The sequence below is a fragment of the Stenella coeruleoalba genome, assembly GCF_951394435.1.
Source record: "Stenella coeruleoalba genome assembly, chromosome: 11".
In the NCBI taxonomy this organism is placed as follows: domain Eukaryota; kingdom Metazoa; phylum Chordata; class Mammalia; order Artiodactyla; family Delphinidae; genus Stenella; species Stenella coeruleoalba.
Window position 1 is genome coordinate 90,465,348 of NC_137157.1, and position 25,415 is coordinate 90,490,762.

The following is a 25,415-nucleotide window of genomic DNA, read 5'->3' on the forward strand; positions in this document are numbered from 1 at the left end:
TAAAGGGGCTAAGGATGCCTAAATGTAAGGTCCTAAAAGTGAGCTTGCACTCATAATGAATAGTGGCTTGTGGAAGACCGTCTGCTCCATAAATGTTTTTTATCAGCTAGCATCATTAAATAAATAAATAAACGTGAGCTTGCTAGATCTACTTCAAATGTACAGTTGCATAGGATCAGTGATATCTGACTTAATAATAGAAGTTCATGTCCGAATGACTCTATGATTTCTAATATGTACAAATTCAGCAAGTGAAAAAAATTGACATAGTTACACAGAAAAGCTGCTTCACCTTAGGTTGCATCAGTGAAAGAAAGCATTCAGAACAAAAGAAGCCTTTAGCCCCATTGATTAGATACATGTGTGGTGTCCTATTGCCATATTTACAGGAGTCATTGACTTACTGGAATTTACAAAGAGGAAGATGGCCAGGATGATAGTCTGAGGAACAGTCGAGTCAGAATGTTAAGTCTGGAAAGGGAGACCTGAAAGAACAGACAGCATCTTCAAATACTAGAAAAGGACAGAGGCAGTGGAGGGTGTGTGTGTGGGATTTGGCCCCCAGAGATGAGAAGTTATTTAAAACAATAGTGAATGGATTGGGATTAGATGAAACTGATGTAATAATATGTGGTATTTGATATGTTATTACATTTGGGGTAAGGTAGACAAACATTTTCCCCTCTAGTCAAACAAAACACTAATGATTGAGAAATGTGATGTATGTCTGTACCCTTCATCGTTAATGTAAGAAGATTTGTAACATGTCTTAGAGCAGGGGGAGAGCAAATTTCTGTTAGCATAAGGACGGAGTTATGAATTTTATAGAATAAGATTAATATTATGATTATGATATTAACTTTTCAAGTAGAAGATTGGAGTTTTTCAAAGAAAATTCATCTTTAAATTGGTGACATAGGTTTAACTTTAAATATTCATAGAACCTAGGAGGAAAATGTCTGTAGCGCAAAATAGCTTACTCTTCCCACCTCTCAAAGACCAGCAATGGACAGGAAACCCAGATCTCACCTCTCTGAGAAGGGATACCTGGGTGGAGGAGAAAGACTATCGATTTTTAGTAGAGGACAAAAGCCTCAAATTTTTCCAGATGCCGTCAGGACTGAGAGTACTGGAAGTTAATTATATTTCTAGGGAGTGGTTTGTGATCCCAGAGTAATAGGAGACTGGATAAGAGACTTTATCTTTGGTGGGGTTATAGGTTAAAAGAAAACTTCAGGAGGCAGACTTCTGAGCCACTGGAAGCATTTACTCACTGTGACCATCAGGGAAGAGTAAAGTTCATCCTCCCTGAATTACACCCTTCTGCCTTGAGTAGTAGAGACATGTCATACAGGAAATAAAAGGAAAGGGCCGACCACACAGGAAACAGATGTAAACTTGGTAAAAGCCCTCTGATTCATTGCACCTTAATGAACAGGTGTAAAGAAAAAATTATTGAATATAAAACTGTTATACCAAAAGAGAAGTATCTTAATTTCTAAGGAGTCTGGGAGCTAACGTGAGTGTGGAACTAAATTTACCACTACTAATCCATGGAATGCAGAGAGTTGCTATTGTAGGTCAGAAACCTCAGTCTACTTAGCAAGTTTGATGTACATGAGAAACAAGCAGTACTTCCATCAAAACGCGTGCTAGGGCTTCCCTGGTGGCGCAGTGGTTGAGAGTCTGCCTGCTGATGCAGGGGACACGGGTTCGTGCCCCGGTCCGGGAGGATCCCACGTGCCGCGGAGCGGCTGGGCCCATGAGCCATGGCTGCTGAGCCTACGCATCCGGAGCTGTGCTCCGCAACGGGAGAGGCTGTGGCGGTGCAAACAAACAAACAAACAAACAAACAAAACGCGTGCTGAAGTGGGGAACGTGCAGAAAATGAAGGAACACAGCTCAAGAGAAAACTTTATATCATGGAAAATACTTGCCCAAAATATCATGTTATCACACACATACATGCACACACACGCGCACACACACACACACACACACACACACAACTTTTTAAACCCCTGTAGACAAAGAATGTCCTGCCATATCAGTAAACAAGGCATGTTGACGCCATCAAGCGGTCAGCCTCCGCAGCAACCCCAGACGGTGCGCCCTGAGGGGATTCAGGATGGAGAAAACAGGATCCTGGCCCTAGATAGTTAAGGTGCATATCAAAGGAACAATTTCAGTAAACCCGGACTCTTGCACCTTCCCACACATAGAAAGGCACTAAATTCATTAACTTGAGATATCTGGTTTTCTTTAATTAGCAGTAATCTTTTGATGATCCGACTACCTGGTGTTTTTCTTTTTGGCAAAGGCTCCTATATATCCTGGCTCTTCCCTTAACTCTTTGGAGTGGTCCCTCAGAGCAATCTGAGGAGACTGTCTCCTGGGCTTAAGTCCTCTGTAAGTCCGCCAAATAAAACATCATTCTCAACTCTTAGGTTGTGCGTGTGTTTTTCAGTTAACACCCCAAATAGAAATGTCTGAAACCTCACTGAAATGAAACTGCTTAGCTGCTCATGTCTCAGTGCTGCCCTTTCCTGCTCTTTCTCCTGGTTCTGCCATCCTCAGCTTCCCACAGATGAACTCCCTCATTCCACCTCTGAAAAGCCCAGAACTGCCCTTTTCCCTACTGCCACACATGGGCCCCTTGGAGGGACCCAGGGCCCAGGGTCCTGGTGTTGGTTGCAGGTCCTCTCTGCTACTCTGTCCAACCAGGAACTTCTCTCAAGAGTTATCTGCGGGCTTCCCTGGTGGTGCAGTGGTTAAGAGTCCGCCTGCCGATGCAGGGGACACGGGTTCGTGCCCCAGTCCGGGAAGATCCCACATGCCGCGGAGCGGCTGGGCCCGTGAGCCATGGCCACAGAGCCTGCACGTCCGGAGCCTGTGCTCTGCAACGGGAGAGGCCACAACAGTGAGAGGCCCAAAAAAAAAAAAAAAAAAGAGTTATCTGGGATCATGGACCCTCCCTAGAAATAGAACTAACTTTCAATACCTTCAATCCCAACTAGGTCTTCAAAATTTTGTATAAAATAAATACACTACAAGAATATGTTGTACAACACAGTATTTTATAACTATAAGTAGAATATAACCTTTAAAAATTATGAATCTCTATGTCGTACACCCAAAGTATATAATATTGTACATAAACTACATCTCAATTAAAAAAGACACCCATTTCACCTTTACAGCTCTGGAGCTATTTCAGGAACTGGAAACAAAAGATGCTTCATAGGTCTTATCACTTAGGAAATTCCAAAGGTTTTAAGAGCTGTGTGCCAGTAACCATGGACCAGACCAAATATATATTTATTATAAATCACAGTATCACAGGAACATACATGGCAGAAGTTACTCTGTCAAGAATGTTGAGAAGGAGATTCACACTGGGTGAAAGACGATTACAAAGTTCTGTCCCAACACTAAGGTACTATGCTTTAAAAAAAAAAAAAAAAGTGGAAATGAGAAAGGTTAGATAACTTGCTTCATAATGGAGCAATTGAACAATTGTTATAAAATATATTGAAACAATGGATGCTAGTGTCTCCTGAGAACAGTACACCACTTCTGTGATTTCCCTGCCAAAACCGCATAACCTGAATCTAATCATCAGGAAATAACAGACAAACCTCAATTGAGAGACATTCTACAAAAAAACAAAATACAAAATAACCGTTTCGAAAATGTCAAGGTCAAAAAGCAAAATAAATACTGAGTAAATGTTCCAGTTTATAGGACCAAAAACACTTGACAACTAAGTGCAAATTGTGATCCTGGAAAACATCTATAAAAAGCATTATAGGAACAGTTGATGAAACTTGTATACGGACTCTGGATTACAGAATAGTGTTGCACAAATCTTAAGTTTCTTGCTGTTGGTAACTGTACTGTGGTTGTGTAAGTGAATGTCCTTGTCATTGGGAAATAAATTCTGAGGTATTTAAGGGTAAAGTGTGCAAAATAGTTCTCCCCAAAATGTGTCACTTTGGCATGTGGGTTATTTTGAACTGAAGGCAACCGCGACCTGCAGACTCGAGGAAACCTTTTACCTCTCTTCACTGCCTGAAAGAATTTAAATAGGGCCCTGACAGAAAGAGAGCTATCACCAGAGATAACTTTTTATCTCTTTGGCAGCGCAAACATCTGCGCTTCTCATCTTCCTGTGATTTGCCCTCCTCCCCTTTGAAGCCCCAGGGCCATAGCCCATTCCTTAGCCAGAATGGCACACAAGCCTCAATTACCTGACTGCCATTGGATTTCATATTTTTTATGGGAATCCCACACATACACAATTAAATTTGTTTTTCTCCTGTTACTTTGTCTTACTTACAGCAGTTTAATTTTCAGATGACCAGCCAAAGACCCTATAAGGGAGGAAGGGAAAAATTTCTGCCCTTACAGGTGTTAAATTAATTAAACAAAGAGGCCATGAGACTGAGGTGGTGCTAGTACCTTGGCAGCCTATGCAAACAAGCCAAAACCTAAGTCTGTACTGGTCTCAAGGTGGAGAAATCAAAACCCAAGGACTACTCATCACAAACAGCCAATGAGGCTTTTCCAAATATGACCGATGCTAAGGTACAGCCAATCAAACAGTTTCCTTGCCTTGCTTTCATCTTTTCTCTCTCTGTCTCTCCCCAGCTCCTCTCAGTGGAGCATCCCTAACCACTTCTGTTTGGCAACTGCCCAATCTGAGTTGATTTTTGCTCAAACTCCTAAAATGTTTTAATATGTCTCAGTTTATCGATTAACAAAGGGCATGATGTCTGCAAATTATTCTCAAGTGGTTTAGAAAAAAAGAGAGAATGATAGAGCAAGTGGGGCAAAATATAATATCAGCCATCGATGAATGTGGAGAGTATGAACGCAGGTCGTGTGCCTGACCTACAGAGCCCAGACAAACCAAAACGTTAGAGTTTGGAGCAGAGAAAGGTTTATGGCAGGGCCTTGCAAGGAGAACGGCTCATGTCCTAAAAAAAACCCCAAACTCCTTGAAGAGTTTCAGCAAAGCCTTTTTTTTTTTTTAACATCTTTATTGGGGTATAATTGCTTTATAACAAAGTGAATCAGTTATACATATACATATGTTCCCATATCTCTTCCCTCTTGCATCTTCCTCCCTCCTTCCCTCCCTATCCCGCCCCTGTGCTATGCGGCTGCTTCCCACTAGCTAGCTACCTTACGTTTGGTAGTGTATATATGTCCATGCCTCTCTCTCGCTTTGTCACAGCTCAACAAAGCCTTTTTAAAGGCCGGGTGAAGGAGGGGTGTCCCAGAGTATGTGATCAGCTCATGTACCGTTCTCTGATTGGTTGATGGTGAGGTAACAGGGCAGTTAACCTTATCAATCCTTAGGTGTCAGTAGTTCTGGGGGCTACATTCTCATGATCATCAAGTAGTTAATTTCTTCCATTTGGTGTTGGTTTTTAGCATCTGAAAAACTCAGGAAATATGCATGAGATACTATTATCTGGCTACTTTAAAGAGGAGCTACAGCAGAAAATATGGGGCAGGGGTCTGTACCAGGAAAGCCCCAGTAGGGTCCTGCTCAGTTACAACAGGGCATGGGAGTTCCTTGGATATACATATGTTCCTTGCACAGAAACTTGCCATGTTTCTCTAAGTTGAAAATTTTATCTAAATAAAAAGTTATAAAAAATATGAAATAATTGAAGGAGTTTTGCTCACTTCGATAAGAGTTTGAGGGTAAAAGAGAACAGATGAGTTAAAATGTTAAAACCATCCTGACTACCTAATTTTGAGACCACTATCAAACTACTTTCCTTTGGATAACAAGGACTTCTGGCAGTGCCTCCGTTAAATTAACTCAGGTCCAAAGGCGTTCAGTAAGACCCAAACAAGGAATACCAAGAGCCATTTCCAAACCTTGAGGCTAGTGACTCCTTCAACCCATGCTCTGAAAGTAGCTTTAGAAAACTAGTCCAGAATGTTCAGAATGTATTCTAGAAAATCAGCAGAACATTTTCTTAAACGGCTGTTTATAAAAAATGTAATAGAAATTAACTTTCACTTTGTTAAACACCCTATGAGTTGTTGGTCTTCAAATATCTGAGTAGCCAACATGCTTTGAGCACCTGCTAAGTGTCAGTGGCATCAGGAAACTGAGGAAACTGCAGAGCAGAAAGGTAAAATACTTGCCCGGGTCAAACGTTAAGGAAGTGATAGAACACGGGATTGAGCCGAAGTATCTTTCTCAAGGACTCATGTTCTATCATTCATCAGTCAATCTGCTTCTGAGACACTATAGTTCATGGATCCATTCCATGATATTTTACAGAGTATCTCAATTTCATTGCCAACACGACCCTGCAAGAGTGGTGTTGTCATCTCGGCTTTTATATATAAAGAAGCTGAGACGGAGAACTGACATTACTTATTCAGATTTACAAAAGCTGGGAAATCATGGAAGCAAAATACCAACACAGTTCTGTACAACTTCCAGACGCATATCCCTTTTACCCATCAAGACAGCAGATTTTGAAGAACTGGGCATCATTAAGAAAATGGTAACTGGGTGAACATCAAGCTCTAAATTAACTAATATTAAATTTTCTCATGGGAACTTTAATAAAATAGCCCTCAAGACAAAAGATGATTGTTTTCAATGACTAAACATTGTCAGAAAACTTTATTTTAATCAAAAATATACACACACTCACACACCAGACCTGTGGCCTTTCCCTACCCCAGATATTATTGTTGGTGTTCTCTTGCTTCCCTCCCTCTTTCCCTTCTTCTGTCTCAGTCTCTTTTCTCTGTTTCTGTCTCTGTGTCTCGCTCTTCCTCCCTCCCCCCGTCCCCTTCCCAATCTTTAAATTCCAGCTGTACAAAAAGGTTACAAAGGTTCCTGCTGCCCCCTAGTGGTCTTATTTTGGAAGCGGCAGTCACATTAGGAAAATCAACAAAACCCTTACAGACAATAATAATAAAATGACAGTTAACAGGGAAGTTCCCTGGCCGTCCAGTGGTTAGGACTGGGCGCTTTCAGTGCCGAGGGCCCGCGTTCAATCCCTGGTTGGGGAACTAAGATCCGGCAAGACACGCGGGACGGCCAAAAAAAAAAAAATGACACTTACAGTCCTTTAGAATTTTTGGAGACAGTGGGCCATGGAGGTAAGAGGAAACCGCCTGCGATCACTGACAAGTTATTTGCCCTCACAGAGTTTCAGCAAATACACCCATAAAGTGGAGGTTAAAATGTCTCTTCCTTATAGTTGTGTTGTGGGTTAAGATAACATACCAAAAGGTCTTGAAGCACAGTGCACTCTCCAGAAAAGGTAATTATTATCACATCATTTATTTTTGACAACTCTACAAGGTTAAGGAAACTGAAGCTCAGCACAGCTTGCAGGGTTTTTTTTTTAAGTAAACTCAGCTACCAACCTGTAGAATGAGACCCATAATCCAAGTTTTCGGACTCTAATTTTATTTCTCTTCATGAAACCTCAGTATCCCAAATTAACAGTTGATACAAGGAATCTTAAGAATTATTAAAATCTTAAAGGGATATTTTCATACACTACTCATGTTTTCAATGACGTCCAAAACTATATACATTTCATTGGTAAGTGATCACATCTCTAAATTGTGTCTTAAAATTGCAAGAAGAAAAGCACACAAAGATTTGTGTCCAAAACATGTTCGTAAGTCATTGTTTATAATAATACAAAGTTGAAAACAGGCTAAATGTAATACATTTATTCAATAAACTTTGGTACAAATAACAATGTTTTGGTACAAATAATAATGTTTTTATTTATTAAAAAATTTCTCAGTGCCAGGTGCTGTTAAAGGGTTATAAATGTATGAAAGCATTCAGAGAGGTAAGTACTATTATTATCTCCCCTTAACAAATGAGGAGGGACTTCCCTGGTGGTTCAGTAGTTAAGACTCCGGGCTTCCACTGCAGGGGGCCCGGGTTCGATCCCTGGTCAGGGAACTAAGGTCCTGCATGCTGCACGGTGAGACCGAAAAAACAAAACAAAACAAAACAAAAAACCAAATGAGGAAACTGAGGAACAGAGAAGCTTAGTACTTTGCATGAGGTCAAACATCAAGTAGGAGAGCCAGGAATTGAACTGACGTGTCTTTTTCAAGAGTCCGTGTCCTATTCACCAATCTGTTTTTGTGACAGTATAGTCCATGGATCCACCCCATATTTCACTGATGGTAGAATATTGTACAGCCATAAAAAAACATGTTTTCAGTAAGTATTAAGTTACATGCGGACATGCTTACATTAAAACATTAAGAGAAATCAACTATACCTCAATTTTTTAAAAAAGGAAACATAAGATATAGAAGAAAAAAAATAAGGGAAAAAAACAGCATGCAAAATTGCACACATTATTTCAGTCCTAGAACGTGTGTGTGTGTGTGTGTGTGTGTGTGTGTGCAAAACCAAAATCTAAATCTAAATAGTACCTTTCCCCAGATGATGGGTTATGGGTAATTTGGTTTCCTCCTTTATACTTTTCTAGATATTCTGAACTTTTGTTATGAGACATAACTGCTGTGATTATCAGAAAATTTAGTGTAAAAATATTTACTGCTGCTGAAAAAAATACCAGAATTTCCGAGAACAAGATTTCATTTCCCTTCACAGTTAAATAATGAAAGTGTTAAGTGGGAAAGATTTGCAAGAAAAACAATTACCCCAAGGACTGGGAACAGAGGAAGGATGTTCAGACTAGAAAGGGAAGTGTCTAAGAGAGAGGGTTTCATAGGACATTTATGCTAAATGAACTCAACACCCTGGAACCTGTTCTTGATCGATGTCACCTACTTTTGAGTGCTGTCAGCTGCTCAGAGGCTGTCTTCTGACAGTAGTCATTTGGATTCGCCCCAGACTGAAATAGTGTGGATTGAGAATCTGATGCCTTTAGAAGAGAAAACATAGAAGATCTGTCATCTGAACAGGTATAATTTCTAGAGTGGACGATTTCAAACGTGCAGTGGAAAAGCAGCAAAGAGAGCTTTCTTTTTGGCAGTAATCCTACTGTTTTGCTTTGTGGCAGTCCCTTCTGGGCAGGGCCTATCAGCAGTACCAGATGAGCCTAGCATAGGCCCACCTTGAGGTGGTATCTTCCCAGGGACCTGCACGAGCCAATCATATCACTCAAAGGCTGCAGCTCAAGATAAAACCACTTGGCCCCAAACACCATACAGTGCATGCCTTTGCCTGCTGCCTTTTCTTTTCTTTTATTTATTTACTTATTCATTTTTGGCTGCCTGGGGTCTTTGTTGCTGCATGTGGGTTTTCTCCAGTTGCGGAGAGCGGGGGCTGCTCGTTGTTGCGGTGCACTCGGGGCTACTCGTTGTTGCGGTGCGCTCGGGCTCTAGGCGTGGGGCTTCAGTAGTGGCGCAGGAGATTTGGTGCTCCGCGGCACGTGGGATCTTCCCTGACCAGGTCTCGAACCCGTGTCCCCTGCATTAGCAGGCGGATTCTTAACCACTGTGCCACCTAGGAAGCCCCTTTCTGCCTTCTTAAGAAAGTTAAGGCTAAGCTGGTGAGCCAGACCTGTAACAAGACTTTGGAATTTCCCTGCATAGAGACTAGATCAGGATTTTTTTAAGTCGGAAACTAATTTGAGTTCACTTCAGAATTCCTTATTTGGTGCACAAGTCTGGCTATTCAACAGAGATTTCAGCTTTGCAAGTGAGTTCGAGTTGATTTCTTCCCTTGGAAACTGCTAGTTGTTGGTGGTCAGCAGAAGTCTCAACATAGACATAGGTGAGGAAGGTTCTTGCTGAGACTCAACCCCAAGAAAACCCCAAAGGAGCACCCTGAGAACTGATTTCAGGATGCAGCTGCAGGGGCGAAGAAGTGCTTTTAACACCAACAAATGCTGCCCTTTGACCAACAGATGCAGGAGGAGTCTTCTTCCAAATACTGCAGCCCCTGAGGTGAGAATCTGGCTCCTAAGAGGGCAACTTCCTCTCCTGCTGCTGTGCTCAAGTCTACAGAGACCCACGGTGAGTTACCACGGAGGAGGTGATCTCTTTATGATCAGGGCTCCAGTGGTGCAACCTTTAGATGACTTTTAGTCCCTTGGGATGTAATTTCACTTAGACATTTTAACTAACACGTAATGCTGGCAAAGAGGGTTGAAAACGATTATTTAAAATTATGGAGTTCTTTACAGTTTACAGATTTGGCATCACAGAAGCTAGAGGCATAGCATTTTTTTCTTGATTCTCCATAAAATTTAAGTAAAACATTGCTTCTGTAGGACAAATAATGCAAAATCAACCAAGTCTATTTGGCTTTATCCTGTATCATACGGATCAACTCAAAAGACGTATTATAAAGTTCTCTATAATGAAAAATAACCTAATGTTAAGAGAAAACAGTTTCAGTGAGCCCAGACGCTTGCATCTTCCCATACATAGAAAAGCACTAAATTCCTTAATTTTAATGTCTGGTTTTCTTTAATTAACAGTAATCTTTTGATGTTCCAAGTACGTGCCCTTTGTTACAAAACTCCTATGTATCCGAGCTCCCCCTCACTTCCTCAGAGCAGTTCTCTCGGGGTTACGTGAGATGCCATCTCCTGGGCTTGAAGTCCTAAAAATTCCCACTGAATGAAACATAGCTCTCAACTTTAAAAAAAAAAAAAGAAAGAAGACAGAATACCCATTTGATATCTAGTAATAGATTAAAGTTTTGGAGTTCACAAGGTTTGATAGAAGATATTTTTTATTTTGTTTTGGCTTAAATAGATTCTGTAGAATTATTTGCAAATCTGCTCTAAAGAATTATCGGTTAAAATCATTTAAGCAGTCTTAAAATTTTGTTCCAGTTTACACACAACTAGATGACTTCTCACCATAAATAACATAGTAAAAATACCAAATGGTATGCTTTTGAGTTCCAGCTACAACACTGTTGACATTCACTGGATGGAATTTTATCTCTTAATATGTTCCTTAGTAAGTACTGTTTATTAGGAAAGTATCATTTCTTTGCCCAGAAGGAAACACCTTGAAATTAAGATAACTGAAAAATATGGCTCTCAATTATAGATGGATGAGACTTAAAGAACTTGTCTTCAAATCTCTAACTTTAATTTAATATGCACTGGGTATCAATAAGTAATATTCCATTGGCTACCCATGAGAAAATGTCTTTTTCCTACTCCTGATTTCTAAGAAGAAGGACATTACCAGGAACCCCACTGACCTCTGTCCAACCCTCTCCTCACATCGCTCCCCTGGAGGTGGACAGACGTTACTTGACTGGTAACGTCAGGAAGAATAACTGGATATGCTGTGTTTGCTCTTCTTCCTCCTGGGAATTAACCCAATGGCAAAAGGCATGAGTTCTGTGTTCCTCCCATGGCAAGAATCTCACCTGGACAGGTTGCAATCCAATACTGCCTGCAGCTAAGTGGGCAAGTCAGCTCATTCTGGGGTTTACCCTTAACAAGCCCACCAGCCATCAGACCTAAAGATGGGTGCTCCAACATGTTCTCATTCAGTAGTAAAAATTATATTTTAGCCTTCATATTTCAAGTCCTGAGCAGAGGAGAGGGTTGTCATTTACTGGGGGCCCCCTTGGAGAACCCGACTCATCACTTAAGTCTTTTCTTAAATCAAAGCCAAAGGCTTAATATAGGTTTTAGGTATTCATAAAAGAGGTATTACTTATAACACCTGTGTGAGAATGTGAAGGGCTTAGGAGAGGAAACAGATAGTATAATTAAACTTTGATTATTAATTTTTTTCTTCAAAATACTCAATATGCAAAAAGACTTTTCACTGATACAAAAAGGGTCACTTCCTCCATGGGGAGATGAGGTTTTTTTGTGCTTTCAGTAATATTTGTCAAACCAAATTCAACATCTAGCATGGGTCACAGATACAGGAAGGACTGGATCAGTGTAATGGTTATGAGTGAAACTTACTTCAGCAAATACTGATTTTGAGCAGACAACTCGGTCTTATACAGTGTAGCAAATCTGCTACCACACCGTAAAAATTTAAAAAAACAGAAACCTCCATTAAATAGAGTCGGGAGACCAGAAAGGGGAGCTCTCATGCCCTGCGGCATAGCAGAGTCTAACAGGAAGAAGAAAAACACCTCTTCTTTCCTGGCAAGGACTGGGCGAATGTAAAGCCATGAACTCTCTGTTTACTATACCCTCCCATCTTCCTTTTCTTCTCTATGAAAGCATTCTTCTTCCCTTGCCCTGTAGGGACTTGTACACGGCGCACCCGCAGTTGCAGAACCTGAATTGCAACTCTCTGCTGATCCTGAATAGACCTATCTTTGCTGGAGAAATACCTGGCACGCTATTTACTTCAGGTCAACAAGATTCACCATCGAATTTGAAAAATTAAAATCAAGATTTTTCTTTCCTTATAGGTCGCAGTTAAAATTGACTTTGACTTGGCACCCGGTTCCTTTGATGATCAGTACCAAGGCTGCAGCCAACAAGTCATGGAGGACCTGATTCAAGGGGATTATTTTACGAAAGAACTAGAATCTCGTAGGAATTACCACAGGGTCTGGCAACGTGCACACTTAGACTGGTTGACACAAGGAAAAGCTCTCCCTGAGAACATGACTGTTACACATGCTGTGGCCATCTTGGTTTATTCGTCGAACGGCAGTGTTCGTTCAGACTTCTCCAGAGCCATGGCCAGTGCTGCTGGGTCTCCCCAGCAATATAAACGTTCATTCCATTTCAAATATCTACACTACTACCTGACCACGGCAATCCAGCTGCTGAGGAAAGAGATTGTCACAAGGAATGACTCTCTGTGTTATGAGGTGCACCATGAGGTGAAGGGCGTTTACTTGGAAGCCCCCATGGGTGCCACCATTCGCTTTGGCCAATTCCTCTCCACCTCCTTCCTGAGAGAAGAGGCACAGAAGTTTGGGGACCAAACTCTATTTACCATATTGACCTGCCTGGGGGCACCTGTACAAGACTTCTCTCTCAAAAAGGAGGTCCTGGTCCCTCCGTATGAGCTGTTTGAAGTTGTAAATACGAGCTACCACCCAAGAGGAAATTGGTTGCAACTGCAGTCAACTGGGACCCAGAGTGCGTATAACTGTCAGCTGCTAAAAGGTATTGTTATTGATCCAAATGGAATCCACTCTTACCAGGATTGCAGGCCACCATTCATTTTTTAATCTTTTCAAAGAAATATTTATTTATTTATTTTAATTCTTTTTCTTTTTTTAATTTTTATTGGAGTATAGTTGATTTACAATGTTGTGTTAGTTTTCAGGTGTACAGCAAAGCGAATCAGTTATACATATACATATATCCACTCTCTTTTAGATTCTTTTCCTATATACGTCACTAGAGAGTATTGAGTAGAGTTCCCTGTGCTATACAGTAGGTCCTTATTAGTTATCTATTTTATATATAGTAGGGTGTATACATCAATCCCAATCTCCCAATTTATCTCTCCCCCCATTTTCCCTCCTGGTAACCATAAATTTGTTTTCTACATCCCTATTCTTTTATAAAAGTTGTTTTTCTGAGTGAGCTTGGGGGAAAAAGGCCAAAAACATGGATATTGGCCTTCAGTAATGGTGCAATTGGCAAATTAGAGAAAACTCACCTTGTTTCTTGGTTTCTGCTCTCTTCTTTCTCCTCAGCTACCTGTAGGAAAATGTGCTTTGCAATGGCCCAGATATACAGGGCATTCTAGACAGAGAGAGTAAGTATCTCTACTGGAAAAGGGAGTGCATAAAACATAGCATTTTACCTTCTCCCTCAAGCTCATTTTTTGTCACGGTCATTTCATGAACAAGAAGTGTTAAAAATAAAGCAGGAGGTGTGATTAATTCATCCACTCCTATCTTTTAATCGTCTTCTCTGTTCCAGGAACTGGGATAGGAGGACCCAGGCGATACAAAATGAATAAAGCAAAATTACTATCCTAAGGAGGATTTTTAGTCTAATGAGAAGTGGAAATATGAACAAGTGTCTACACACAAAAGCACTAAGTATACACCAGATGTTTAAGCAATGGTTATGGTTGCTCGGTGAAGGAAGACGCTTGTTCTCTCTGGGGAAAGTGAGAAGCCTTCACAATAGGAGACCACGTGGGACTTGAAGTAGGAATGGGGATTTTCAGTGAAAAAAGAGAGAAAAAGTCATTTCAAGCAGAAAAAGCATATACTGAATCACAGAGATTTCAAACAGCCTGGTATCTTCAGGGAAATTTTGAAATTCTGGATGGCCGGAATGTAGGGTGTGTAGGACAGAGGAAGAGGCCAAGAGTAGAAAGGAAGTAGGACACTGATAGGGGCTGGAGAGTTCTGATGGGGCCAGATTGCTTTAAAAAAACCTCTTGTATTCCATGCCAAGGACTTTCAAACTTCATGCTGTAAGTAGTGAGAAACCATTGGAAGTCTGTAAGGAGTGGAGTATCAATCAGATCAGTATTGTAGCAAGAGCCTTGATGATATTGTGAAAAATGAACCAAAGCAGGAGAAATTAGAGTTATCACAATAAAAATACATGTTAGTCTCTTTTTAGAAAAACATGTGGCTGATTCCATTTTATCTTTGTATGTTGCCAGCCACAGTCGTTTGACGGAGCAAATGCTGCGCAAATTCGATAGCAGATGCCGTACCCTGTTTGATTCAGAAAGAGGAAGACTGTCCTTATCCACATGCGCATTCCTTTACACTCAAAGTCAACTGCAACCCAGCTACAGGGTCTACCTTTGAAATATTCCCGAATCTTCCTCTACTCCATCATCACTGCTGCTGTTAATAATTCAGCCTGTCTGCGTTTCTCAACACATCAGGGCTGCAGTGCTGCAAACGTCCTCAAACTGGCATCCACACTGAGGTCAAGGTCCTGCTCACTCTGGCCTATCTGTAAGGCCAGAGACAGTCATTTCCATTAACTGATAAGTAACACTCTGCTTATTCCAACATCCTGGAGCGGTACTAGATTGATGCAAACATGAACAATGGGAGAAGGGAGGTGGCATGTTTTTCTTATCTGAGAATCCTTCACTGGGAGGGAGTGAGGTCAGTGGTCTCCCCAGCCCTGTTTTTCCAGATGGCTGCTGCTGCCCACTTGACTTCTGACCAATCGCCTGGACTAACCATTAACCTCAGCCTGGGGAATTCACAGAATCTAATTTCTCATGAAACTGGAATCCTCTCAGGAAACTGTTTCTTCTCCTTTCGATTTTTTCACCAGCAGAAGCCACAAACTATTCTATGTCCCCAAAAGTCCCTATGAGCCAGCGACTTACGTTTCCTCTCCGGTTCCCTTTTAATCTGACAGACGCAATATGTGAAAAACAACATGAAGCCGTTTAAAATGGGTCAGCCAGGGACACTGCAGTTCTCCCGATGAAGAGACAGTAGATTAAAGAGCAGAGCTTCCCCAGTCCTTCAATGTATTTCAAAATTGCTTCCATTAAGTTGTAACTGAAGTTCTCAAGTTCAAAGAGTTCCTAGGAATCTGTGGCCTTCGAAGAGTCAAAAGGTCAAATTGGTAGCATAACTCATTGAGGGGAGTGAGTTCGCAAAAGAAAAATTGTTTAAGACATTCTAAACTGATAGCTTTTTCTTCTAATTCTTCTCTCACCCCTCACATGACCTATACTTGTTACCATAGAAACATGTTTTCAGGCCCCGTGGAAGACTTAAAATATGTTATGTTAGTTATTTGTCCTTAACTGTTGCTTCTTTCAGCAAAATAATCTGTGCCAAAAATCTGTAGACACACAAATACATGCTCTGTTCTGTATCATTGGGTTCACAAAGAAGAGGGGTTTATTTGCGAAAATGTTTCACATAATTAAAATTCTTAAGCATGCTTCTAGAAAAAAATGTAGCCAATTGTTTGTAGTCAGTGTGGTTTTACATGTTAATCTTGCCAGTTACTAGCAGTGGGAATACAGGCAAATGGCTTAGTCTCTCTGTGCCTCAGTTTCTTTATATGTAAATGGGAATAATTTTTAAAAATAAAACTTACCTTGTAAGATGCCGGTGAAGAGAAAATGAAGGAACGCATGCAAAAGCTCTTAGAACTGTACGTGACACATGTAAGTAAGTAATCAAAACTCTTTGGCTACTATTACTATTACTATTATAAGTCTTTATTTTATTAACTTACTGTTTCCTATTTTCTTTTACTCTGGGTTTCAGTTATCCCAAAGTAATTTTCCCAATTTGTGGCATCACACTTACCTTGAGGTAGCATGTCTGTCTCAGACGAATGGATGAAAGAATGAGTAATTGGATGAATCTGGAGACCACAGGGCATGATGGGTAGAGCAGAGATGGTGGAACCAGTGAGAGCTGGGCATATGTTAGTAGCTCTGTGGCCTTGTGCAAATGACAACTCTGAACCTGTTTCTTCATTTATAATATGGGGGCAATACGTGCCTGGAGGGAATGTTGTGATAGCACTTGTTACCCACCCTCTCAAACACAATTGAAAAATTCTGGGAAAGTACTTTGCACATGGAGCTGGGATAACAGTTTAATGGCACAAATGTCTACTTCAGTAATATTGACAGTTAGAATAGAAAGAAAGGAAGAGACAGAAGAAACACATGTTTTTTTGGCTATGCCATGCAGCTTGCGGGATCTTAGTTCCCCCACCAGGAATCGGACCCGGGACCCCTTCAGTGGAAGCACGGAGTCTTAATCACTGGACCACCAGGGAAGTCCCATAGACAATATTCTAAAAGAATAACACTCATCACTCTAAATTTTGACAGAAAGAGGTTATAGATAACATTTACCACCAAATAAGATTAACTAGATATACTGCATGTCACTTTTACTTTTTTTTTTTTGCTTTTTTTCAAGAGATTGAATACGTATTTCTGAACAATCTAACTCACAGATTCAGACTTCATGAGATAAAAGGCATAATATTATGCATTTCTCCCCAGACTGTATACCTGAGGCAGAGGTGACCAAATTCAGGTTATAATACACCAATAAAATGGTATTTGTATAGAAATTTAGTTTACAAAAGGCTTTCACACACATTATCTGTTTAATTCTTACAACCACCTGTACTTTGGGCTATTGACCCCCCTATAATGATGTGAACACTGAGGATTAGAAAGGTTAAATGGTTTTTGTAAGATTATTCAAGCAGGTTATAAATAACAAAAGTGAGACCGTTTCCCATTTTTTCTGACAAAAAGTCCAGGACAATTTTCTCTGTAGGTCACTTTCAGGAGATTTATTTTGTCATTCAAAAATGTTATTGAGAACCTAAAATTGGCTTCAATCTTCTGCGCTCTGACTATTGACATTATAAACACACTTCACATTCATATAAATATACAAATATCTTCACATAAATGTATATATAACAAGATAATAGTTGATCTTTTCACATGCATTTAACTAGTGTTTTTCATCTTAACCTATTTTATTACATTATTAAAGATTGATGGCCATGACCTACTGAACTGATGTCACAAACCATTAATGGAATCACAACCTCCAATTTGAAAAGTACTGTCCTAGGGACAGAGGGAATAAAAAGCATTGAATAGTCTAGAAGAAAAGTAAAGACAAATACAAAAGTAAAGTTAATGTGAGTTGTTCTGAAATGAGAAATTTTATAGACTGTAATTAATTTAATTCACAGATTTTTTCATTTATTCTCCTAAATATATTGTCTGCCTGTGTGAAAACAATAATAATAATAATAATGTGAGGTAGAAATGATAATGACCATATGAGAGGTAGAGAAAAAGTATCAAGAGAGTTAGGAAAGAAAAGTTACTTTAACCTGAGAAAATAAAATTAAAATAAGCTATTTTTAATATCCTAGTTATTATGAAGGGTGCTTAAGAGGTGATTTTGAAGGGTGAGTATGATTACCACATAGTAATATCTCTGTTTTTCTCTTACTTGAACATTAGCATAATCACAATGAAGCAAAGTGAAGAGTAGTAGTGGTGATCATAGTATTTCCAAAAGCCTGGAGGCGCTCTCATTTTACAGATGAGAAAACTGAGGCCTAGTGAAAGTAACAAAAATGATCACAGTCAAGCATCTAGGGGTAGAGCTTCAATACCAAAGCCAATCACACCCTCAAATCATAATCTTTCTCCGTTATATTGTTTCCTTGTCAATCAGTTGCTGACAACTCTTCAGTAGAATCTTATCCCACGAAACAGTGAGAAAGGGTGGGGTTAGAGGTCCTTGTGATCTCTAGCCTCAATGAAGAGAAAATAAAACAGAAAATGCTTAAGAATCATTTTAAGGAGTGACCTGCTAAAGTGGTATTGATTGTTCCTAGGTCCCTGTGAGAATTCAGATAATACAATTTTAACACAAACTTTGACAAAAGCTTAGAAATAAGTATGCATTATTAATTTAAGTGGGGTTTTGAAAATTACTGTTGGTAATTTTCCAAATAGAAATTCCAGGAAACTCAAGGGATCTTATATATTATGTGGAAGCAATGGAAAAGTATTTCCCCAACATCTGATCATCCTATCAAACAATATGGTCATCAAACAATTGAGGCAATCATAGAGTTGAATGATTTTCTACCTCAAATGTCTTTTATATGCTAAATAATCAGCAAAGGCTGGTTGAAAAGGAGATTCCACTCTTTAGAGCATTTTTAAAATTTTACTTATTTATTTTATTTATTTAATTTTTGGCTGCATTGGGTCTTCGTTGCTGCACATGGGCCCTCTCTAGTTGTGGTGAGCGGGGGCTACTCCTCACCACGGTGCACGGGCTTCTCATTGCAGTGGCTTCTCTTGTGGTGGAGCACAGGCTCTAGGCACGCGGGCTCAGTAGTTGTGGCTCGCAGGCTCTAGAGCGCAGGCTCAGCAGCCGTGGCACACAGGCTTTGCTGCTCCGTGGCACGTGGGATCCTCCTGGACCAGGGCTTGAACCCATGTCCCCTGCATTGGCAGGCAGGCTCCTAACCACTGCACCACCAGGGAAGCCCTAGACCATTTTTTTAAAGGTTTACATCTTCCATCTCATTCTATATCCTTATCCCATTGTACTCCCAGTTAGTAGTTACACCTGACAATAATTTTTTATATTTCAGTGTTTCTTCCATCAGCCACATCTTAGTGGCTGCTAACCTTTCCCATGAAGAGTGTGTACGTGTAGGCAGTATACACACACACACACACACACACACACACACACACCAAACAGGACTGTGTGAATTGTTTTTGCTCACCTTATAATAAAAAATTTGATGAATGTACATGCAATATATGGAGAGATAATACAGTGGTTAAAAATAGAGCATTGAGCCAGACTGCCTAAGTCTGATGGCTGCCTACACTACTTACTAGATGCGTGATGTTTGACAAGTTTCTTCACATCTCTGTGTCACAGTTTTATCCACTAAAAAATGAGGATAAATGCCTCATAGTTTTTGTGTGGATTAAATGAGTTAATTTATAGCAAGTGCTTAAAATGACCCCAGCACAGAATAAGCCTTTAATCAATGTTCACTTTCATAATGGTGATAAAGATGGTGATAATTAAGATGGGGACGATGGTAACGGAAATAATTCTGCTGCGGATGACGATAAAGATGGGAAATCCGGAGATCCCTACCCCCAACTTGCTGGGTACCCTGAGGTACACCTCTTAACCTCTTGGTACCTGTTTTATCATCTGCAAAATAAGCAAGCTGTCAGTTAGAGAACTCTAAGAGAGAATTTTTTTTTAAGTGGCTATCTTCACACTATTTACAATAGCCAGGACATGGAAGCAACCTAAATGTCCATCGACAGAGGAATGGATAAAGAGGATGTGGCACATATATACAATGGAATATTACTCAGCCATAAAAAGGAATGAAATTGGGTCATTTGTAGAGACGTGGATGGACCTAGAGACTGTCAAACAGAGTGAAGTAAGTCAGAAAGAGAAAAACAAATATCATATATTAAAGCATATATGTGGAATCTAGAAAAGTGGTACAGATGAACTGGTTTGCAAGGCAGAAATACAGACACAGATGTAGAGAACAAACATATGGACACCAAGAGGGGAAAGTGGCAGGACGGGCGGGATGAATTGGGAGACTGGGATTGACATGTATACACTAATATGTATAAAATAGATAACTAATAAGAGCCTGCTGTATAAAAAATACGTTAATTAATTTTTTAAAAGTGCTAGCTTCAACTATTTTTGTTAGGAATTTTCTAAGTTTAAAAAGTGAACCAAAAGAGAAATGAGGTGGTTTTTTTAAAACAATCTCTGCTACCTAAAACATCTCTAACTCTTTTTATGTTTTTTTGTTTTCACAGCTTCCAGCAAAAAGTGCATCCCTATTCCCGTAGTTATTGCTTCTCTCTCATTTTTGACCTGTGTCATCATCTCTTCCAAAAGTAGAGCATAAAAAATGGTTGTGGTTTTTGCCTTCCCTGTACCCTTTTGCTTTATTCCAGTCAGGGCACCCTGAATCCCCGTAGAGAATCATTCCGCCCAGCTATCAACTGATTCAGAGCTGGCTCAGTCCACTGCCTATGGGTAGACCTGTAGGTATATTTCTTCTTCATGGATACAGAGATTCATGTTGGATAGAAATGACTCAGTCTGAGCCTGTGAGACATAATCAGGGTACTTTATTGGGATTGGGGCTGGGTGTGGGGTGGGGGCCACTTTTTATTTTGAGTGGAGAATAGTGAAAGCAGAATATGAGTCTAGAATCGCTAGCAGCTATCTTGCCACTGAGAAGAGAGCCCCTGTCTTCCTGAGAACGGAGCTAACACAATGAAAGAAGAGCTGAGAAATGAAAAGAAAGTGAATCTTGGCGAGAGTCTATGTGCCCCTAAATCCAACTGTGCCTGAAACTGGATACCATGGGCTTTTTCATTACATAAATCAATAAATTATATTTTTGCTTCAATAATTTGAATTAAATTTTCTGTCTCAAACAATTGAAGGAGTGTTATGATGAATACAATGATTTTCCCTTATTTTTTAATTTAATGATCCTAAATATTAGGAACAAATCAGAGACTCTTGAGTTAGAAAGCAAAGGACAAATTCATCAAATGAGAAAGTGTTGAGACCCAGAGGCATATTAAAGGTGTGAAATTTCCTTAGAGATTTTTTTTTCCCTGATGTCAAGCAATTTTATTATTTTAAAAATTTTTTTAGAGATTTTTATCAGCATTCAAGACCAAACCAATGTAGAAACCCAAGAAACAAAAGGGAAAGTTAATGAAAGATGTTAGTGGAGTCTCATTTACTGCCAGTAATGGGGTGTTGCACACAGGTTTCTTCTAAAATATTACAAAAGTTAGAATTTAAACTCATATGTTAATTCACAGAGGACTTTATGGCAAATTAGATTTTAAGCCTTCATCACAAATTTAAGCACATCTGTTAGGAAAACAAGTGTATGTATGTGGAGATAAAGGCGAAAAAAAAATCTAATTACCAAGGAAATATCAAAGATATATTGAGTCCCCATTATGTGCAAACAGTTAAAAAGAAGTATAAATCATCGAACTTCACAGCTGGGGATGTTCTCCGACTCTTCTTTCAGGTAGTAGACAAGATAAGTGGGGTGATGGGGGATTGCTAGGTCTCTAAAGACCCTACTAATTGGGCTAAATGGGGTGAAGATGAGAACTAGCTCCATACCTTTGAATTCTGAAAGTCCAGGCTACTTAGCTCCTCTGAGATTTAGATAAGAAGCAAGCATTTTTTTAAAGAGAAAATAGGATTTAAATTTTTAAACGAAAAAATATTTAGGGCTTCCCTGGTGGCGCAGTGGTTGAGAGTCCGCCTGCCGATGCAGGGGACACGGGTTCGTGCCCCGGTCCGGGAAGATCTTACATGCCGCGAAGTGGCTGGGCCCGTGAGCCATGGCCGCTGAGCCTGCGCGTCCGGAGCCTGTGCTCCGCAGCGGGAGAGGCCACAACAGTGAGAGGCCCGCGTACCGCAAAAAAAAAAAAAAAAAAAAAAAAAGGTTAAATAGGAAAAATCTTAGGTATTCTCAGAAAGGAAGATTCCAATAGAGAACTAGAGTTAACTGCTTTTAAAGTAAGTAGTAAATTCCATACTTCTTAAAAAGAAAAAAATAAAACTAGAGTTACTGTCTTTCTTATTCTTAAGAAAGTTTCTATTAGGTATCATGTGAAATATGGCAATCTTTTTTTTTAACTGGAGTAAAATCACTTTACAATGTTGTGTTAGTTTCTGCTGTACACTGAAGTGAATCAGCTATATGTATACATATATCCCCTCCCTCTTGGACCTCCCTCCCCACCCCATCCCACCCATCTAGATCATCACAGAGCACCGAGCTGAGCTCCCTGTGCTATACAGCAGGTTCCCACTAGCTATCTATTTTACACATGGTAGTGTATATACGTCAACCCTAATCTCCCAATTCATCCCACTCTTCCCTTCCCTCCTGTGTCCACCCATCTGTTCTCTACGTCTGTGTCTCTATTCCTGCCCTGCAAATAGGTTCATTTGTACCATTTTCTAGATTCCACATACAAGCATTAATGATATGATACTTGTTTTTCTCTTACTTCACTCTATGACAGACTCTAGGTCCATCACATCTCTTCAAATGACCCAATTTCGTTCCTTTTGATGGCTGAGTAATATTCCATTGTATATATGTACCACATCTTCTTTATCCATTCATCTGTTGATGGACACTTAGGTTGTTTCCACATCCTGGCTATTGTAAGTAGTGCTGCAATGAACATTGTGTCTTTTTGAATTATGGTTTTCTCAGGGTATATGCCCAGTAGTGGGATTGCTGGGTCAGATGGTAGTTCTATTTTTAGTTTTTTAAGGAACCGCCATACTGTTCTGCCCAGTGGCTGTATCAATTTACATTCCCATCAACAGTGTAAGAGGGTTCTCTTTTCTCCACACCCTCTCCAGCATTTATTGTTTGTAGGTTTTTTAAGATGGCCATTCTGACCAGTGTGAGGTGATACCTCATTGTAGTTTTGATTTGCATTTCTCTAATAATTAGTGATGTTGAGCAACTTATCATGTACCTCTTGGCCATCTGTATATCTTCTTTGGAGAAATGTCTATTTAGGTCTTCTGCACATTTTTTGATTGGGTTGTTTGTTTTTGAAATATGGCAATCTTGAGAGCATACACTCATTTGCAGTTCATGAGAGCTCAAGACTTTTTGGTAGGCAAATGGATTTGTCTAACTTTTTTCCCCAATACAAGCACATCTCAGAAATCCTACTTCTATTACGGTCAAGTAACAAGCACTAGGTCTTTTTTCATGTAAAATGTTAGAGCACTTCCATTTTCCAACCTCTATTATCTCCTAATCATAAGACTTCAGTAGGAGACAAAGAATAACTCATTTGCTCTGGTCTTATTCACATAAGCAAGAAAATGCTATTACTCCTCATCATTATTCTTATGTACTTCTGGATAAATCACATCAAAAGTATTTAGTGATGGCTTATGATAGGCAAGCCACTGAAGTGTACAGAAATTGGTATATGAGTGACAAAAATGCAAAAGTTTTGTTTCCTAGGCCTGAACCAGATTATTTAGTGATAGTGTATACATTTACCTGGAACTCGCACTGTAGGAACTAGAAATAGAATTACTAAGAGTGGGAATTAGTTGAGGGTTATTTCAATTATGCTTTAAGATGAAATACAATGTTTAGAAACATCCTCAAATATAATACCATATTTGATTTTTTTGAACAATATATTCTTTTCAGTAACTGCCATTTCAAGCAGGGTTTCTTTGACTATTTATTTTTATTTGAATAAAGCAAAACTTGAGGAACATGGTTTGCCAGGTGACTATTCTTCAAACTCATGTCCCAACAGACCACATGTCTAGCATCCAAGGTCTTAGAAAGTACTATAAAAGCTCGCAGGATTTGAATTGGTTTTCTGACAGAAATGAGCACTACTGTTGCACTCCTACTAGTCCTTGGATTTCTTAAACACAGAAACCTTGGTTTCCATAGTTTTTATGGCTTTTTGGAGGATCTCTAAGATTGGTCTCATGGTTTTGACAATTTGCTCCATCTGATCTGCAGCTGACTCGATGGCATCCTTGGCATTCTCAGTGTTTAGTGCATCCTGCAACTTTTTCAAGGTGTCTATTGTAGTGGCTTTGGATGGACCAGGACTTGGGCTTTTCTCAGATGTGGTATCATCTGATTGCTCTTTGGTGTCTTTTCTATAGACGTCACTTTACTGAAGATTCATGATTGGCTATTTCATCAAGAGTGAAAGAGAAGGTTCCAAACTCTCAGGGATGTTACCATTATTCAGCACAGAGGCAATGACCGGTGTATGGACATTTTTGAACATTCCTTTGGCTGACTGTTGCAACTCCTTTACACTGCTACTCTTCTCAAGCATAGAGCACAGAGCTGTTGCAATCTTGGAACATAAAGGTTCACTTTGCATTCTGTCCTGCTTTGCCACCACTGCAGATTGCATCTCCTTAAAAGTTTTGAGCATCTGTTCAAAGACATCCTTAACATTACCATCTTCTTTCACAGCCATCAAGAAGATCTGAGTGTTCATACTGCTGTTAAACAATTCGGTGAGTGCATTTGTGAAGGAAGCAAGATCGTGCATGTGAAAGAAGAACGTTTTGGCAGCTTGAACGAGCCTCTCTTTATCGTTTTCTGACCCTGAAGACATTTCTTCAGAAGAAATGTTTCAGCACCGTAAAACAAGTAGTAATCCAAATGAAAACTAAAAGTATATTTGGCAACCATAAAGAGACTGAAAGTATAATCTGAACATGAGAATAACTCGTATCAAAGGTTGGAAAGCTATACAAGCTTCAAAACAGAAATGATCTTGTGCTTTAATAAAAAATAATTTAAACAGAGTAGAATCAGGGGGTTTCATTAAATTTAAACCACATATCAAATATTGCATGCTAGATCCTGAATTGGATATGCTGACATATGGAATGACAGTATTCACAGGTATTACCCTCAATACCCATCCAATCTAGTGAAAAAGATTGGATAAAATATTAAAAATTACATAGAGGGGCTCTGGTTTCAGTTAAGATAGAGCAAGCACACTCCATCCAATCTTTCCTACTGATGACAACAAAAAATTCCGGACAGAATATATAAACTATCAAGTATCTCTGAAAGGTGGATAACAGCAGACTGAGGAGGTAGAGAATGCAATATTCCAAAGAAGATCAAGGCCATCTAATACAAACTCCCAATGTCTGTCCTGTCATTTCTGTACTTTCATTACAACTCGTCTTCTTCTGCAATAGAGAAAAATGTTAATGTCTCTAACCAATGTTCACAATCCTCTTTTGGTATTTCCTCTAGAATTCTGCTCTATCAATCATCTCCCCTTTTCTCTTGTGCCGTGAACTGAAGTCCTCCCAAAATTCATGTGTTGACACCCTGATTTCCAGTATGACTGTAATT

At 39.7% G+C, this 25,415-nt stretch overlaps 2 protein-coding genes across 2 annotated transcripts; one reads left to right on the forward strand and one right to left on the reverse strand.

Annotated features, from left to right (window-relative positions):
* Positions 1 to 9,834: 9,834 nt before the first annotated feature.
* ART4 (ADP-ribosyltransferase 4 (inactive) (Dombrock blood group)) lies at positions 9,835 to 20,718 on the forward strand (the record flags this gene model as incomplete). The annotated part of the gene is made up of 3 exons (XM_079937892.1): positions 9,835 to 10,005; positions 12,398 to 13,106; positions 20,287 to 20,718. 3 exons carry the CDS (start codon positions 9,835 to 9,837, stop codon positions 20,376 to 20,378), a joined length of 972 nt encoding a protein of 323 aa, XP_079794018.1. The 3' UTR covers positions 20,379 to 20,718.
* A 3,204-nt stretch (positions 20,719 to 23,922) lies between these two features.
* LOC307194429 (uncharacterized protein C12orf60) lies at positions 23,923 to 24,654 on the reverse strand (the record flags this gene model as incomplete). Its single annotated transcript, XM_079937521.1, is given in 3 exon segments — positions 23,923 to 24,195; positions 24,199 to 24,216; positions 24,220 to 24,654. Coding segments are annotated over 3 exon segments (726 nt in total).
* Between the last annotated feature and the right edge of the window lie 761 nt (positions 24,655 to 25,415).